General features: G+C 44.5%; 1 protein-coding gene across 1 annotated transcript in view; it reads left to right on the top strand.

The window, feature by feature from the left end:
* The window catches only part of LOC311187134 (uncharacterized protein), a gene marked incomplete at both ends in the record, with an annotated part of 128,839 nt that overhangs the window by 82,279 nt on the left and 27,711 nt on the right, over nucleotides 1-18,849 (top strand). The window contains 6 exons of the mRNA XM_084258407.1: nucleotides 5,353-5,503; nucleotides 6,212-6,307; nucleotides 7,344-7,508; nucleotides 12,434-12,663; nucleotides 13,889-14,027; nucleotides 15,088-15,208. Coding sequence (XP_084114533.1) covers nucleotides 5,353-5,503; nucleotides 6,212-6,307; nucleotides 7,344-7,508; nucleotides 12,434-12,663; nucleotides 13,889-14,027; nucleotides 15,088-15,208 — 902 coding nt within the window. The remainder of the gene's footprint in view (nucleotides 1-5,352; nucleotides 5,504-6,211; nucleotides 6,308-7,343; nucleotides 7,509-12,433; nucleotides 12,664-13,888; nucleotides 14,028-15,087; nucleotides 15,209-18,849) is intronic.

Here is an 18,849-nt window from a genome sequence, read left to right as displayed (position 1 = left end):
CGGTGTCTTTGATTCCCAAGTCTGAGAACTGTGATGGAGGCCAGGTAGCAATGTAGATAGAAAAGGGGACCCAAAAGAGGGGCCAGGAGTGAGAAGCTGAAAGATAAATGTCAACGCTCCTGATCATTTACTTAGTGCTGAACCTGCAAACAAGAAGTCCTTAGATAATCAAAAGCAGCAGGAAGCTTGAGGAACTTCCCCACTCCCTTCCCAGAGTTCACCAGCTCTGAGTAAATATGACTGCTGTTTACCCTGGGGAGCTTTTTGCTTAGGTAAACTAAAGACTCCTCTAGAGTGTGAACTCTTACCTAGAATAAGAGCAACATGGGGGGGGGGGGGGGATGAAACCCAAGAACAATAGGACAGTGAGTCATCTAATCTGACTCCTGCTTCTCTGCAGATTAGCTCAGGTTCCCTGATAGCTGCGCCTTCCTAGGCAGAGCAGTCTCCACGCCCTCACCCTGCTCTGCACCAGCTGAGGGCAAGACCCAAGGATACTGGAACCACCCTCCACAATATTAGAAGCACAAAGCCCAGGGTCTGTCTTCACTCTGTGTGAAGTGATAACACCTCCACCAACCTGCAGGTGTTATCAGCCAATTGGTGTGAGGTGGTAACCTGCCTCTGAGGTGTGACCCTACACCTCTGAATCATATACAGTGTTGCAAACCAATGTTAGCGCAAAAAAAAATTTTTTTAAAGACTTTAATTTTTAAAAATTTAAAAAATAAAAGAAATGCCTGAAGGTTGAGCTTATTTTTCATTTCCAATGAATTAATCATTCACATTGAAATGAAATGCTTGCGTGGTGTGGTGGTTGTAATCAGTCTCTCCCATTTAAGTCAGGGGTTAGCAAACTACTCTCCTGGGCCCCTGCCTGATTTTGTCTGGCCTGTGGGCTAAGAATGGCTTTGACATGTTTACATGGTTGGGGGGAAACAATCAAGAAAAGAGTAGTATTTGTGACATATGAAAATTTTATGGAATACAAATGTTAGTGTCAATAAATAAAATTTTTTTGGAATATAGCCAAGCCCATTCTTTTATGTATTATCTTTTGCTACTTTCATACCATAGTCACAGAGTCAGAAACTTGGCAGCAGTGACCATACAGTCCCCCAGACTGAAAACATTCACTATTTGACACTTTAAGGGAAGGGTCTGCCATATGCTGATTTTAAGACTCTTTAAATCAGAATTAGGAGAAAGGCAAACAAATACAATTTTTAAAAAATGCTCAAAGGAACAACACAGAATAGAATATAACATGGTATGGAAAGTGCCTTTAATCTAAATGTATTGTTGATGTTCAAAGTGATTCAGATGAAAAGGAGAATTTTGAGGAAATACCCTGAAGGTACAGTAACTTCCTGCGCTAAACCTGACTTAGGAGAACATCAAGCCAGTTCTAAAGAAAACATCAGCTTCTTGGTCCTTGCATTTTTGTTGCTTTGGTCTTCATCTTTAAATTTATTTTTATTTGCATGCTTATCTGGCTGAGTGTCTTTAAACAAGCAGATATTAAACTGTGCTTGGGATTTCTGGGAGACATTCAGAAGACCTCCTGTGAGCTCGACCTACCTCAGATCATGGCTGCCCGGTCTGGGCTGAGAAATGGAGAGTCACCCCTTTTGACTTGCTGCATCAGGGCCACTTTGCAGGGGGAGGTTGTGTTTTTAATTTAATTTAATTTTATTCTTGCCTCAAGGGAAAACCCTCGCAAGTACCCCATGAATTCCCTGCTCCCTGTGGTTTGAACCAGCTTGCCTAGGATCCTGCTGTGGGAAGATGATTAGGGGTTCTAGGAAACTCTGGGCTGCTTATTGACAGTAAGGCAGACAGTTTGGAGAATTTGGTGCAGATATTCCTGTATTTTAGGGAGCTGCTGGGAAAACTTTCCTAGGGCTGGTGATTGGCATGGGTAGCAAGCCAGCCTTTTATTCCTATAATCTTCCCTGTATCTTAGGTACTACTAGCAAGCTGTGCTGATGAGACTCAGCCTGGAAGAAGGCATGGGCCAGAGTTTACCAAATGAAGGTCCAAGTGGGTTATGAGCCAGTGGGTTACAAGCCAAGGGGCTCACAAACCATTTTCAGTACTTCTAAAGGCATGATAGACGATCACTAGAACTGAGTAAGGTTAAGAGAGAGGGAACTTGCTTTGGTTGACTCCTCACCACCGCAAAGTCAAGTATGTGGGACAGGTATCATTTTCGCCAATTTTACAGAAGGGGAAATAGATGTTCAGAGAAGTTACATTACTTGCCCAGGGTCACACAGCTGTTGTAGCAGAATTTACAGTCCTACAGTTGGTCTGACTCCAGACCTCTTCCTTTGTATCATGTTTCCTTACTTTTTCCTGCAGCTGACTGCTTGAATTGGGGGCTGGTGTGACTAATTTAAAAAACAGGAAAGAGCTTAATGGATGTTTGGTGGAAGATTTTTTTTCCCAAAATACAGAGTCCGTGGAAAGGAGAAAATAATATATTATCTAGTGCTAAAAATGGTGCCTATCATTTGGAGACCGCTTTACATTATATATGTTCCCTAGTAAGCTAGTCTACTGATGGAGGATAGCTGTGTCCTAGGAAGGACAGTGATCCAGACTGAGGGATTAGAAAGTGAGGGTAACTGATGATTTGATCAGTGGTGCCTGTAATCTGACTCTGGTCTCTCTAGAGAGTATATATCATATGCTATGAATCTATATCTTAAGAATAGCAGTCACGTTTACATCTGAACTGTACTGATATTTTTTTATCGCTCTCCAAGCATCCATAAATTAATGAACCTAATATCTGCACAAAACTATGTTTGCAGCTCTAAAACTGTACTTATGATTGTGATCCCATTCACATTTGGTACTTTCAAAGTTCTGCCTGTATTTCACAGGATCAGAGAACATGTGAATGTTGGATCCCCTTAGGTGATGATTAGCGGGGAAGGGGTTGCAGCCATGACAGCAGACACAGGAGAGGCTCAGGAAAACAAAATTTAATATGCCCACAGGCCCTTGAAACAGGAGACGCACCAGCACACAGAGCCACATGGGAAAGCAAGGAGCTCAGAGGAGCAGGCAGAGTGTTCAGGCCATGGCCTAGAATGGCCAGTCTGGGCAGGGAGAATGTCCTAGGACAGGCTGGTTGGAATAATTCCAGTGGCCTGTCGATGTGGTCTCTAGGTGCCTGACGACTGTCCCTGGGATTATCAAGTCAGGAATACTGCTTCCTGGGGTTTACTGAATTGATGTAAAGAGGTCCACCTCTGGATTGGTTAGTTTGCCTGTCAAGGGCATGCTCTTCCTGAGTCCTTTGCCACCTCTAAGAATTAAGCAGCCCAAGGAGAGATAGTCTTTCCCTGGTCAGAAAGGTTGTTTAAGATGACAGACTATAAAGAAATAAAACAATGGGACAAACAAAACAATCCCTGGAACTCTCATGGGGTGGGGGGAGCAGAGTGAGGAGAAGATACGGGGTTGGACCACGGGTGCCTTGACACAGAGTGTGGTGGGGTGACATGCAGCTGAAGTGATGTGAAATTACTCCTCTGTATCATACACAATGTTGTAAAACAATATTACCTCAATTTCAAAAAATGTGATAAAAAGATGTCAAAACATAATAAATACAAAATAAAATTTTAAATGTAAATAATACAATCAAGGGTTAATTGAGTAAGATATGAACAAAGCTGGACCCAGAGAGAGAAAGAGTTCCATGGATGGGTAGGAGCAAAGAGCAGAAATGACATGAATGGACTCAGTCAGGAGACATTGTTTGGGACACTATGCCTTTCTGCTCACTTGACTTGGACTGATAATACATGTTCCTTTTATAATATTGTTTTAAGAAGATATGTACAACCTATATGTGTCATAATGGATGTGTGTCTGTAGAATGTACCTTGGGCATTTAGAGGACAGCAAGAAGCAGCCAGGTAAGGAGATCTGCTCACGGAAGGTCAGAGCCCATGGGGGGGCCATTGTATCAGTGGTGACTGTTCCTGGCAGGAACTGAAACCACTACTCATGGATGAGCAGAAGCCGAACTTGGTCCCTTTGAATAGGAAGGATGTTTGACTGGGGGACTTATCCAGTGGAGCTGAGTGAGAAGGGGAACTTGTTTTTAGGTCATTCGAGGTCTCAGTTTTACCAGATGGCCAGGCAGCACAAAATATTAGACCTGAATTTTAGGCCTTACACAAACCCTTCTCCTTCACGTGGATATGATCTAAGTTGCCGGGGACGCTTATAAATCATCCTAGCAGTTAGGCAAGGGTTGCCACCTCACCGATCTCTGTTGTGGGCTAGCTGGTCCAATCTCGGGTTTCTTTGGGTTCGCTTGCTGCTAAGCATCCCACCTACACACCCATTTCTAGGAACTCAGCCACTCCCTGGATCTTCCTCCACATTTTGATGGTATGTTCATCTCTGAGAGGTTCTAGTTTCTATCAGTGCTAAAGTCTTCCCGAGTCATTGACCCTCTCCTATAAAGCATGTCTGCCTTCTAACCAGGACTTGGATCAAGTCCATGAAGTTTTCGGGCAAACGTCCCTTCTGTTCAGAGATACCCACCCCCCACCAACCTCTCCCATGTCAGCTTCTTTCCTTAGGCATCCACTAGATCTAAGCTCTAGAAACAGTCCTTCTTTGCTTGCTCTAAACTCTTATTTCTTTCTGGACAGGAAAACCATTGCAATTTATCATGCATACTTCCTTCTCTATAACTGTGGTAGAAATTTCATACTCTAGGCTTCAGGATTTTTTGTTCTTGTTATGCAAAACCAAGTTTTGTTCAAAATGAAAACCCTTCTCTCTCCAATTCCAGGCAGGTACTACTTAATTTAGAATTTGGTTTTACATCTCAAGAATTATTGTTTTAGCTACTGTCTTAAAATAATCAATTCAATAATTGAAACCTGTATTTGAGAGCCTCCTCTGAATGTCCAATAGAGTAGCCACCTGTGGCTTTTTAAGTTTAATATTGATCAAGATGGAATAAAACTGAAAGTTCATTTCCTCAGCTGCTGTAATCACATTTCAAGTTCTCAGCAGCCACATGTGGCTGGTGGCTGTTCTATTTTGGACATTGAAATATAGAACATTTCCACATCAGAGAAAGTTCTACTGGGCAGTGGTGGCCTCAGGTGCATCAACCTTTTCCTTGAGGGCCGTGACTGTGAGAGTGAAGGGTAGTGTGTGAAGAAACGGGGCTGAGGGATGAGCTTGCTGAAGAAGAAACCTGTGCATATCTCAAAATGTTATCTTGCTGTATAGTAACTTTGAAGAAACCTTTGCTCTTTAAAAACTTATGTAATTGCTTTCAGTGAGATTCTCCCCATGTTTTGATAGGAGGACATTTTTGGCAACTGGAAATGTTCCTGCCTACCAGTGTGTCACAGATGGCCTGTACCACGGGCTGCCACCACTGAGCAGCCCTCTTAAGAAGAGCATTATTGCTTCACAGCTCAGCCTGCCCCCGCCCCTGGATCCAGGGAGCCACCAGGTGTGTTTAGAGGTGTTTTTATACCTATAAAAGGTATATCATGTGGAGGGAATTTTGTCGTTTGTTTACATTTGGTTAAAATTTTGCAGGGACTTTTAGTGCGTTAGTGCCTGCAGTCCTGGCTGGCTCCCCTCCATTCACACGGTAGAGCAGTCTGAGCCCCTGTGGGCAGCTGTTATTTCCAGTCAGGGTCTTTGCCTCCACATTGCTCAACAGGCTAATGAGAGCAACATCATATCTGCTTACAGCTGGTTGCAAAACCATCACTGAATCTTTTCCATCTAATAAATAACAATGGCAGCAGTGTAATACATAAATTGGGTCAGCAGCTGAATTTTAAGCAGCCTTAAAATTGGTGACAATATGTGTTATTGAATGTAATCCTGGCAACTAGTATTGCTCCTATGCACTAATAATATCAACCACCTTCTCAACTAAGGGGTTTAAGGTCCAGGAAGGCTAGAGACTGCCAAAAAGTCATGGCAACAGCACAAGGTCACAAATGGCGTTAGTAATCTAACCACCTTCTGAAAATTCAATTAAAAACATGACATTGTTATTCTCCCCCTCAGCATCAGGGAGGATCTACCAAGAGCTATTTCCACTAATAAATAGATCATCTAACAGACAACAGACACCTGTCCATAGACAACGCTATTACTTGGGGCCACATAAAGTACTGACATGTTTATGATTTGATTCTTTTAGGCATTTGTGCTGTTCCCTTGGAGAGCATTTCTGGAAGATGGAGGACTGTTTCCAGTGATGAGTAACAGTCCAGATACCCTAGAGTATAACATGCAGGTAGGATAGAGCTTCCCACTTGTCACAGAATGCAGATTGCTTAGCAGGATGCCATTGGGTCCATAGGTCAGATTCTCCATCTTCTAGTCAGCAATGAGTCGTATATGAAATAACCAGAGTGTTTGGATTTGAAGCTGTCAAATCATGCTGCAAGGTGAGTCATGCTTTCTTATGACGGAGGAGAATGATGGACTCAGCTGATTTTGACCTGGGTGTAGACTCAGCTAAGATCCCATGACCAGTAATGATGGGAGAGAGAGCCGTCTGTCCCCAGGCACTCTGTGGGCCTCTAGAGAATCTCCCAGATTGTGGCCCAGAGCATGTGACTCCCGACCTGCCCACGAGCAGCCGTGGGGAAAGAACTCTTTAGCAGGACTCAGGAGGAGGATTTCTTTCAACTGTGTTTTTTCATTCTTGAAGTAGATATTATTGTGTTTTCATTTTTTAAATAGAAAATATAGAAAAGTATTAAGAACAACAGGAAAGTCAATTAAAAATTTGCTTCAAACTAATATAGAACTAAGGAGTGTGGGGGCGTGTAGCAGAACTGGGCATAGGTTGGTGGTTCTTGGGACTGGATGAGGGAACTGTTCTGTTTGCTTTGGATATAATCAAAACTCTCCATAGTAAAAAGGTTTTGGTTTTTTTTAAAGTAAAGTAGGAAAAATGGTTTAAAAAAATCAGTTGTAGCTCCCACAAAGAGATAATGATAATTCACATTCTAGTTTATTTTTCCCTTTGCAGTTATAGCTGTACTTTTTTTTTTATAACTGTACTTTTAAAGAAAAATTCCTATCACACTACATGCTCACCATGTGCAGACACTGCTGGAAGGGTTGGGAAGCTTGGTACTTCCATGTCTGGCATGTCCCAGGAAGATTTTGAGCTAGAAATGTTACCCTGCTTTTATGGATTTTTTTAAATAGTTGAGAGGTAGAGCTTGTAAACACAATTATTCCAGTGTTCTCCTATAGTACCATACATAAAGGATACAGAGAAGTGTGGGGAAAGGATGATTTTGTGTGTTTGGTTTCAGCTGTGCTTCTGCAGCCTGAGGGACGGTGACCTCAAGGTGGCTCATGGCGAGCTGGTGGGCATGCAGCTGCTGATGGAAGATGTACGTGTGAGCAGCTGTCATCTGGTCATGGACAGTCCCCCAGGAGAGCAAGCCCCACCGGACAGAAGTGCACAGGTATTCTTGGTGAACTGCCCCCACAGTTAGCCAGTCCTCATTGGGAGGTGGCCTTGAGAGCCACACCGGTCCCAGTGTCCCATGCTAATGCCGCCTGGAAACATCGCTGAAGCGGAAGGGAGTCGTGAAAGCCCCTCCAAAGGGTTTCTTCTTAGTAAGTCCCATGAGCAGTGGTATATCCATTTCTTCTGATTTAAAAAATAGAACAGGGGCCTCCCCGGTGGCGCAGCGGTTGAGCGCTGGGCTGCGAAGCTGCCCACAGCCTCTGCAGTGCCTGTTCAATCCCTGGCTACCCGCGAGGGTCCTACATGGCGCTCAGACCTCTCTGGCTGCCCGCTCCTCCCCTCAGCAGTGTACTTCGGTCCTTCTGCCTGTTCTGTTCCCCTCTCTGGCTCTGGTGAACTCTCCACTCTCCCATGCTTCTGACTGTACCCAGTGCTTGTATAAATAAATAAATTAATTAAAAAAAAAATAGAACAAAGTCAATGGGAGGGTCATTGAAAATAAGTGAAATAAAATTCTCTGACTGGCTGCTCTTCTTGTGAGTCACACATTTTCAGGACTGGCATGGAAGGACCGCAGGTGTGTGACAGGGGCCATAGGTGAGCGATTCCAGCCTGGGTTCTGGTTCTCCTCCTGCAGCTAGCCAGGGTCTCCTAGGAAAGCACTCCCTCCTCCAGACTTGTCCCTCTGAAGCTGTAAGGTACCATGAGCCCTCAGGGCCTTAGTATCAGTTGAAGTAATTGTGCCTGAATCAGGAACCAGGCAGCAGACTGTCTGGACACAGGGGGAGCTACTGGTGCCCCATAAAAGCTCCCTTTGGCTCCTTCCCAGAGTCAGACTTCCTGAGAGATGCCTGCACCAGCCATCTCCGCTTCCTTATTTTCCATCCACTCTCTAGAAACTACCATCTGTCTTCTTCTCCACTCCACCACTGAGACTACTTCATCGAGAGCACCAGGATCCTTGTCACAAGTCCCTGGATACTTTCAAAACACCCCCGACCCCCACAGCCTCTGGCACGGTGTGGTCTAGAAGCGTCTATAGCCTTGTCTTCTGAAGCATGACCCTCCTAGTGTTGCTCAAACATCTCTGGCCACGCCATCTCAGGCCCCACTGTAGGCCTCTCTGTTCCTGCCAGTCCCCCTAATGTGTGTATTTTCAGATTCTGTCCTTCAGTTTCTGCTATTACTGCTACTATTGGGCTGCGTTTTGACACCCAGCACTGCAGCCTCTGTGGGCCCCTATCTCCATTTAAAAAAAAAAAAAAAAAAAAAGGCCTCCCTGGTGGTGCCGGCGGTTGAGTGCAGTGCTGTGAAGCTGTCTGCAGCCTCTGCAGTGCCAGTTCCATCCGGGCCGGCCGCGGAGCAACCCACATGGCACGGCAGACTTCCCCTGTCTCGCCCACTGCTCCCCTCAGCAGTGTATTTTGGTCATTCTGCCTGTTCTGCTCCCTACTCTGTCTCTGGTGAATCCTCTCACCCTTCTGCACCTCTGACCTGTACCCCAGTTCTTGAATAAATAAATAAATCTTAAAAAATAAATAAACTATACCATTAAAAAAATTAAAGTTATAATTTACAACTATGTTACTATAAGGAATATGAATTGATATGATACATGAAGGCATTTTTTCTACCTAAAAGCTATTTTTTTTTCTCATTTTAAAAGAAATTAAAGCAACTGCAGGACCCTAGGCACTGTGCCTTCTGAGTCTAATGCTCAAGGTTGCTCAATAAATGGGTTATGAGTTGAGATCTGTTCAGAGTTCTTGGCTTGGTAAGTATTCATCTATTTAATCCTTACAGTAATTCCATAAGGAATTACTCTCATTATTCTCATTTACAAATAAGAATGCCAGGGATCAGAAAGTTTATATAGTATGCCCAAAGTCTCATGCCTAGTGGTTTGGAAGTTGGTCCAAATTATCATCACCATATGACCTCCAATTGGACTGCCCACACTGCTAGAAAAATTGGAGAGAGACCCAGATTCAAGCCAACAGGCTGGCCTGGAGATCCCTCTCTGCTGTTACGCTCCACTCACTCTCCCCAGGTAAAACCATCTCCTTAGAGCTGTGATGACAGTAACATAGCGTGACTCTCTAAATCTAATTGTGTAGCCCCAAGCTCCATCCTATCAGATCCAAATATTCAACTGCCTGGTTCTGCCTGAGCGACAGTGTGTCCCACACTGCACTCATTGTACTCCTCTCAGAGTCACTCATCTCTCTTACTCTCGGTCACTCAGCCACCAGCTGTCCACTTATGCAAGCCAAGAAATTTGGACATCATCTTTCACTTCTCTTTATCATATTCACAACAGACACCAAGTTTTACTATTCTATTATTTTAATCCTTTGAGTTTGTGTTCCCCAACCTCCTATCCCCACTCCCTTCCACCAGTCCGAATCCTCATCACCATATGACCTCCAACCGGACTGCCTATACTGCTACCATCTTCCAGTCCATTTACCAGGACAATATTTTTAAATGTAAACCTGAGTATGTCACTTCTCTCCTATAATCCTCCAGGGACTTCCAAATGCCGGAGAATAGGGGCCAAGTGCCTTAACTAGACCTTCACAACTTGACTCCTGCCAATTTTTCTGCTCTGAACTTGTATCATTTTGGCAAATGCAACGTGTACTCTCTCCTCCTACTTATCCTCAGGTTTCAACTTCCAAACCACTATCTTTTGGCAGCTTTTTCCTCTGCCTTTGAGCTGATATATTCTGTTCCAGTGCGAGCACGGCTGCTGTAAGTAGCACGTGGCTTTGCCAGCCATGACTTGAATTAGAGAAGTGTGTTCATCTTTTGAAACAAGTCTGGAAGGAGGCAGTTCAAGTTGTTGCAGCCGTTCAACAATACCTGGGGAACTTCAACTGTGCCATCCTGAGTGCCCCTCATCTTTGTAAAATGGAAGTGGGGTAAAATGGTTTCTCTTTGAGGGGATCTATCTTTTATCAAAAAGGAAAATCTTTCCCAGAAGCCATCTGATGCAGTTTCCTTGTATCTGACCAGCTAAGACTGAGTCACTTCAGAGCTCCCATCAGCACAATCAGTGAAAAAGTCAGTGTGTGTAGATGTGCCCTCTAAATTCCCCCACAGGATTGGATGTTGCACCCAGAGGGAGCACAAAGATTAGAGAAAGTAATGCCAAGATGAAGAAGCTTGCTGGGCCCTTGGTCCCTTCGATCGCCCTTTTCTAGTCCTGTCTCTGATAGATTGCCAGCTTTCCCTCACACCCCCACCCTCTCCGTCTTGCCCTTTTACTTGTCTCCTGTTCCTTGTCCCATCTTATGAAACACAGGAAAAGACTTCTCGTCATATGAATATATTAACAAGGGAAGTTTGCTTTAAAGTTGTTTAGTTTTGGGCCTCCCCTGGTAGCACAGTCGTTGAGCGCTGGGCTGCGAAGCTGCCCGCAGCCTCTGCAGCACTGGTTTGATCCCCGGCCGCCAGGCGAGGGTCCCACATGGCGCACAGACCTCTCCTGCAGCCTGCTGCTCCCCTCAGCAGTGTACTTGGGTCCTTCTGCCTGTTCTGTTCCCCGCTCTGGGTCTGGTGAATTCTCTTACCCTCCCGCACTTCTGACTGTACTCAGTGCTTGTATAAATAAATAAATAAATCTTAAAAATAAATAAATAAATAAAGTTGTTTAGTTTTGTTCCATGACGTATACTATTTAGGGATGTTTAATCACTCACAGACATGGGGCATGCACTGCCTGAGTATCAGGGCTCCTAGTTTCTTGCCCCAGTTATGCCACTAGCTCTGTAATCTCTTAGATTTCAGTCTTTAAAACTCCAAAGTGAAGTGGATGAATTAGCTCAGCGTCTTTAGATATGTGCCCCGGTTGTCCTGGGGTTCCTCAGAAGCACAACTGGGCAGAGGGGACCACCTATGGTGACCTGTAGGCTGCTCTCTCCATGCCCACCTTGGTCTGTGGGTGTTTTGGGTCACTCTGTAAAATTTCATTTGATGAAAGTTTTCTGCAGATAAAAGGAATCTGGAAATGCTTGGATTAGCTGACTGTTGCACCTATCTGGGCTACAAGGGTGACCAGTTTTCTGCTGGGGCTGACTCTCCTCAGGGTCATGCATGCCAACTTTTCCTCTTTCTGGCAGCTATGCCTTTCTTTAACTATGCTAATAGCACTGATCCTATTACACCAGGTGGTTGTTCTTCCTGTTCCTTGCCAGGCAACTCCAGTATCTAAAATGCTGTTACCTGAGTGTTCTCTGAGGCCCTTCTTGTCATAATGTCATGACTCAGATTTGCCACCTTCCCTGAAGAGGAAAATTCCTTTTCCTGTGATGCTCTGAAGGCCTGGACCCAGGCCCCCATTCTGTCACATTCTGGGTGACCCAGCTCTTACACGGTTGGCTACCAGAGAGCAGGGACCTAAAAACCTGTTTCCTCCACATCCTCCAGGGCTCCAAGCAGCCCCTGAACACCAATGAATGAATGAATAAATCACAATTTTAAGTAAAATTGCCTATTGAATAATAAATTCAAATTGAGACATGTTTTCTGCCTAACTTTTAAAAGATGGGAGATGGAAAGGAGGTAAAACAAACTTAAGTTTCCATTTCCTTACCCACGAAATGGATAAAACCCCCAATTTCAGGTATCATTACAGTGGTACCATGCACGGGCTCCTTTTTTCAAAGCAGATAAATGTTGGAAGTGCTTTTTAAGCAGTGGTTCAGGGCTCAAGCAGAGCCAGTGATGCAGATATTGGTCTCCCTCCTGAGGCTCCCGCCAGCAGGATGCTTACCCCCTCCAGGCGCTGCGTGTGTGCAGGCCTGTAACCAGCCTTCCTGGGGAGAAGAGCCCCACTCCAGAGATTTCATTGTGTGGGGGCCGCATGTAGAAGGTTCTCCTGTATAGTCCATAATTGATGAAAAAACATTTCTATAATGCTTGCAGCCAAATTTGCCCCTAAGGCCAGGATTCGGAAGTCTGTTGCAAAGCCACCCCAGAGCTTCCAAGCTGCTGGAGGGCCCCTGCGACCCTGTGATGTCCCTGGCTTTGCTGAGATCATTTCTGGTGCTATGGAAGCAGCTGGAAGTGCTGAAGGAGCACTGGGGCCGCCTCAGGCTTCGAGGCCAGGATATCTATTCGTCCTCTCTTTATACACACTTCTCGGAGATCTATGGGTGAGTATTGCTGAGGTGGATTTCATGTGGATGAGCAGAACCTGGGGTTCAACAAATCCCTGCCCCTTGCTCTGAAGACAAGATTTGCTCCATGAATTCTGGTCTGTCCAGCCCCAGAGAAGCCAGCAGTCTGTGTCTCCAAATAGTGTTTTAGGGGCAAAGCTGATTCTATTAACTGCAGGATTCCACTGAGCAGCACTGCAAATCATTTACCCACAGTTCTGCCCCCCAGAAGCAGGGCTTCTGGTGCATCCCAAGGTACTGACTCTAAGCTTTTTAGTGCATAGATTCCAGCGAGCACTGGGTGCAGAGATGCTGCTTCCATTCCCTCCCCATTTTCTGCCCCATTAGACGTGTGCTGAGCCTAAGAGCCTCATGCTTTGCAGTCAGAGGGATATAGTATGGCACAACATGAGGGCTTAACTCGGGGGGATGGTGGGTATTTCTGCAGCTTCAAGCGCGTGCTGGGCTTACCTAACTGGCAATGAAGACATTTTTCTCCTGTCATATGTCTGTTACCAGACAAGCATTTACCGAACACACACACCCACCACCCTAGATCTTACTGAGTATGAGTTTTACTTTGGCAGTGCAATCCGAATCAGTTCCTTATGAAGTTATTGTAGTCAGCTATTCTGGCAACTAGGGAACAGAGGCTATTGCTGGGCCTCCCCGGTGGCGCAGTGGTTGAGCGCTGGGTTGCAAAGCTGCCCGTGGCCTCTGTGGCGCCGGTTCGATCCCCGGCTGCTCCCCGGCCACGGGAGGAGGGTCCCACATGGCGCGCAGACCTCTCCTGCCGCCCGCTGCTCCCCTCAGCAATGTACTTTGGTCCTTCTGCCTGCTCTGCTCCCCGCTCTGGCTCTGGTGAATTCTCTCACCATCCCGTGCTTCTGACTGTACCCAGTGCATGTATAAACAAACCATCAAACAAACAAACAAACAAACAAATAAATAAAACATGCCTCTATAAAAAACAAATAAATAAATAAAATAATAAAAAAATAAATAAAAAAGAGGCTATAGCTATTTTGCAAAATGATGAATGAAATTAAGTGTACCCCATGTGAAAAGACCTCAGGATTGAATGTTGGTGAAGAGAGTGGCAAATGTGGTGAATTGGGAGGTTTATACATGACAGGAAACAGAACATGAATAAAAATAACTGTCAGGGAATCTAAATGAGAAAAAAATATGTTTACTAATGCCTGTCTCTCTTTCTTAATAGGACTGACATCCTCTACCCCAGCATGAAAGCATTAGCTAGACAGATGGGGAAAGAAGATGAACTTGAGGAACTTATAATTTGTAGTCAGTCTATTCTTCCCCCAAAAGGAGCTTCAGAAATTGAAATCAAAACTCACCAGGTATGTAGGAGCTATCTTGAACTTGATTTTCAAAGTTTGCTTTATGGCATTATCATGAAAACTTACAGATATACCCAAGTGATGTTTTTTCTTAGTTAATTGTAAATTGAAGGTTTGTAAATCATTGAACAAAGTCAGGGACAGAGCTAAGTATTTTAAGGTGACAGGCTTTGATGAAGCAAATAACTACTCCTTAATGTATCAGTTCTGTAAGTCTAGATTGTTATATTTTGATTTTTCTCAAATTAAGGGACATTTCCCCAAGAAAGATTATGATTTTAAAAAAATAAGCTAGCTGCTAGCATTTTAAACATAAAATCCAACATATAAATAACACACCTCCCCATACCCTTGGAAATGGTATTTAAAATATCTCTTTGTTGAGATGAATTAGCCTATTTGGTATGGATTATGTAGTCTGTGTGGAGGGTGTTTTTCACCTTGATCCTAGAACTCTCCGGGCTGTGCTTATAGCAATAGGCAAAGCCTCTTGCTGTTTGGGTATCAGTACAGAGATGCATGTCCACTGAACATTAAGGAGATTTCAGCACCACCCCACCCCAGCTCCAAGCCCCACTGCTAATTCTCCTGACCCCTGTTTCCCCTTTAGCATGTGAGGTCCGCCTACAGAGAGAAATGTGAATTCTTCAAGCATAACCGGGAGCAAAAGGGGCTCACCAAGATTTCTCTTGGTCATGTATGGAGCTTTAAATCTCATGAAATCCTCCTTTGTGTCTAAATTGAGTTTCAAGTTCCAGGGTTTCTCTCATCGTGACTGCTAACAAAATTCCTGACCACACTTAAAGACCCCAAATGCATTGAGCGCTTCACTAGTTAGCAGAATTTGGTCAAAAGGGTTGTTATTTTATCAATCAGGGTATAGGCAAGAAAGAAAGATGTTCTCTGAGCAGTTGCAAACCCAAGAAAGAAACCCCTCCCTCTTCCCTGAGAGACAGTAGCTGAAGGACAAGACCAGGCCAGGGCCCTGCTGCTGCAGGAATATAATGTGGATCCATGGATAAGCAGAATGTGAAAGTGACTTACTCTATGCTTACTCTAGCTTCAGAAACTCCTGGAAAATCTTGAAATTCTTATGATCCAGGAGGTGTTAAGAAAAGTTAACAGAGAGATAACACTGGTTGTATCAGAGAAGTCCAAGGAGGAATGTACTCTTCCCACAGGTAAAGTATGCTTATTTCATTAATTCACAAAATAATATCCATCATTTATCCTAATTACAAAAGCAATCCATGTATTCATATTGATTGTAGAAATCACTTCAGTGCCCAGAAGATGATATTAAAATTTTTCTTTTACATCTTGGCCAGAGAAAAGTACTTTTAATACTTTGGTATATTTCCTTCCACTAAAAGGGCTTTCAAATAGAAGAACATGTTAGCTGCCGTCTCCACTCTGCTGATTAACTCATGACTGAACTAAAGTTGAACTGGGGGAAGCACATAAAGGCTTTCTAATTTGTTATATATATATATATATATATATATATATATATATACACATACACACACACACATGCACACAGGTATATATATATATATATTACACACATATATGAAATAAATATGTCAAAATCTTACAAATTCCTGTACCTGGGGTGGGAAGGCAATCAAAATTGCTTCATCTAAGGTTTGCAGTCTAGTCAGTTCACAGGAATGTGACTGGAGCACTCTCAGAGGATGCAGAGGGGTATTTGCTGCTACCTTGAAGTGCTTCATTTTAATGTATAGTTTGTGTTTCATAAGTGATTCAGCAGAGCAGGCACCAAGGGCTTGGAGCCTTGACTCCTGCCCAGGTCCACCTCCTGCTGCCTCCCCACCTTGCCAGGGGTTCTCAGTTGCCTGATTTTCTGGTCTCTGGCATCTAGGTGCCTCTAGTATCACCCTCACCATTCCCACCCAACAGTTGCTGTGGTCTTCCACCTCAACGGTGTCCTGCACTCACAGTGGGCTGGGGAGGGTTGGACAGGGGCATCTATACCTGGCAACATTGAAGGACCATAGCAACTCAGTGAGGGCAAGCCTGTTGCCCACCCCTGGACACCCAGGATATCCCAGATTGCAATACCCTTGGGCATGCCTCTCCACAGTGGGCTCTGGGTGGGGGGAGTGGGGAGCCATGGGAAGGTGGGACACCTAGCTCAGTTTCTCCACCTCTGGCCTCGGCATGAAGCCTCAGTGTGGTAACTGATGGGTTTCAAGCATTCACATGCCCAGTCACCGAGTAGGGGGGTTCCCCATGTCCCCATGAGGTCACACTTGCCCTGTGAGAATTCCCCTAGCCAGGGAGTGCAGCATTGAAAACAAATGAAAACATCCTGACAGGTTTAAGAAGAGACTACAGAAAAAAGGAAAATGTGTTCTATATTACCATATGTAACAATGCTCCTTCCCCACCCCAACACCGCTTTTTGAATAAGAGACCCTGCATTTTTATTTTGCTCAGGAGCCCCATGGATTGTGTAGCTGGTTCAATCTGAACTACAGGATTTACTCCAAACTCCTACTAATTCTATAGGGAAATCTACAATCTTTGCACTAGGGAAGAGTTGTCTGACAAGCAAAGTAAATTAGTTTTTCCGTTGGAGAGGCAGTCCACAGACATTGTAATGTTAATTAATAACTTTTGTCCTCACCTAAGACATTGTCATTTTATCACTGCTTCAAGCAAAGGCTTCTGTAAACAGCACTTAGGGAGAAGGCTGTGCAGAGAGAGGGGGAGCCTCCCCCCTTCCCCCCCCCCCCCAAGGCTGGGCTGCTCCGATTGTCACCAGAGAGCTAGCGTGGTTGAGCTCCAATTACAGAGCATTTAACAGACAAAGCGCCTGTTGTTGGTGCTGTGCTGGCTGCATCCAGGCGGCTCCTTCTCAGTCCTTGGAGAAAATCCACAGCACAGCAGGTGCACCCATCTGATGTTTGGGGCTGCAGTTCTCAAGAGACACCCGGAGGGAGGAGGGGATTGGAAGTGAATCTGCCCTGCCACGGTGCCTGTCTTGCCTGGTCAGGGTGCCTGTCAGCTGTGCTTGGAAGGGACTGATTCAGTCAGGGGCTAATGGGGTCAGGTAGAGGGGCAGGCAGCTGTTTTTAATGGTGGTGAGGTCGCTATTACCAAACCTCACTTTGGCTAGAGCATACTGGCCAATTCTAAAGGCCTTGTTGGGTCGTCTACCCATAGATTTGATGAGGGCTGTTGTTTTGTTTTGGCCCTTTTGGCAAGGCTCCATGTGGAGGCCTGCAGTGCTGATTTCCCCCAGCACAAGTGATGGGGTCCCCCCATATGCCAGAGGAGCTTTTACATACGGTTATTCAACTTAGTCTTCTGTGAGTCTGAGGAAGGTGATAAAAACTTGGAATCCCCACCCATTTTCCTCATCTCAGCAGCAAGAAGCCACCATACTAGGTGGGGCCTCCAGGGAGGGGGGCTTCTTCATTCAGAATACTACCCTTTGTGTTTCAGGATAGGTGAGCTTGGGGCTGGGAATTTCTCCAGAGGGAGCTGGGGGTGGAGAGTATTGAGAATCAGGGCAGTATCAGCTCTTATCCCTTCCTTGGGGGTCTCTTCTCACCTTGTTGATCAACTCCAGCACCTACATTTACCCCTGCTAGAAAGGAAGCCTGGACTATATCTTCCCTTTGTTGCTTTCCTCCATCCCATCTTGTCTTGGGGCTCAATCTTTTCATACAGCTTCTGAGTGAGTTTCTAGTTTGGCAGTGAGTTACTGAAAATGTGGCAGCCATACCTGGCTCTGGTGTTAATTCTTGGTGGTTGAACTAGCACTCCCCTGAGGACTTTCAAAAGTGGCTCTAGCAACCCCCTTTGGGCCTCAGAGCTTGCCTCAGGAGAGAAATTGACTCCACTGATTTGAAAGGGCTCTGCTCTTGCCCATCATTGACATGTTGACATTGAAGCAATTTTTAATTGATCTTCTAAATTTCCCTGAGCAGTGATAAGGTCAGTAGACTCCAAAGTGGAGTACATGTATCCCAGACATGTGGGAAGAAAACATTAGAAGTTCTAAATAGATTAATGCATGTGTCACCCTCCACACTGAGGGTCCTTAAAGTTACCATTGGGAGGGAACAGACAAGTGAACAATCAGAAAATATTAGATCCATATCCTAGTATGTGCTTATTTTAAACCACCTTATGAGGTTAAAAATGATAACCTCATCTGTCCTCTGATAAGAAGTCAGATAAAGAATTTTAAAGGTCAAAAAAGTTTTTGGGAATGTGCATTGAGATCCATGCACATGGTTAGTGAACCTTAACTTAAATATAGCATATTTTGCAATGGTAGCCAGTGATGGGAATGTAGGTAGTTACATACAGGTAAACATAACATATTACAGGTGAGTGGACAGAAATCACTTCACCTGAGGGAAACACATCAAAACACTTAGGAGCATCTCGTCTCTATGAGGAACACAAGTTCCTCAAAATGTAAAGGCAGTCTTCTCCCAGTCTCCCTTCTCTAACAGACTCCTGTGTTACCCGAAGCTTTCCACCCTGTGTAACACAAGCCAGAAATGTACTTACTAAACACAGTGTTTGGGTTGCAAATATTTACCTAGTATCATTGATCGTTGTTTGTGCCAAATCTGTTTTTGCCAGTTTTCTGGTCCTCGTGTTTGAGTAATTAAGTGTTATATAAACCAATGAAATAGGAGTACAAAAAAATATCTCTTCTATAAAAACTAAGTTGAAAAAAATAAACTGTGGTACATCCAATCAATGGAATATTATTCAGCACTAAAGAGAAATGAGCAATTAAGCCATGAAGAGACATGGAGGGAACTTAGATGCA

The sequence above is a fragment of the Talpa europaea genome (genome assembly GCF_964194135.1).
Source record: "Talpa europaea genome assembly, chromosome: 2".
Classification (NCBI taxonomy): Eukaryota; Metazoa; Chordata; class Mammalia; order Eulipotyphla; family Talpidae; genus Talpa; species Talpa europaea.
The sequence above is the reverse complement of the archived record's forward strand: the minus strand, read 5'-3'. Positions and strand labels throughout refer to the sequence as shown.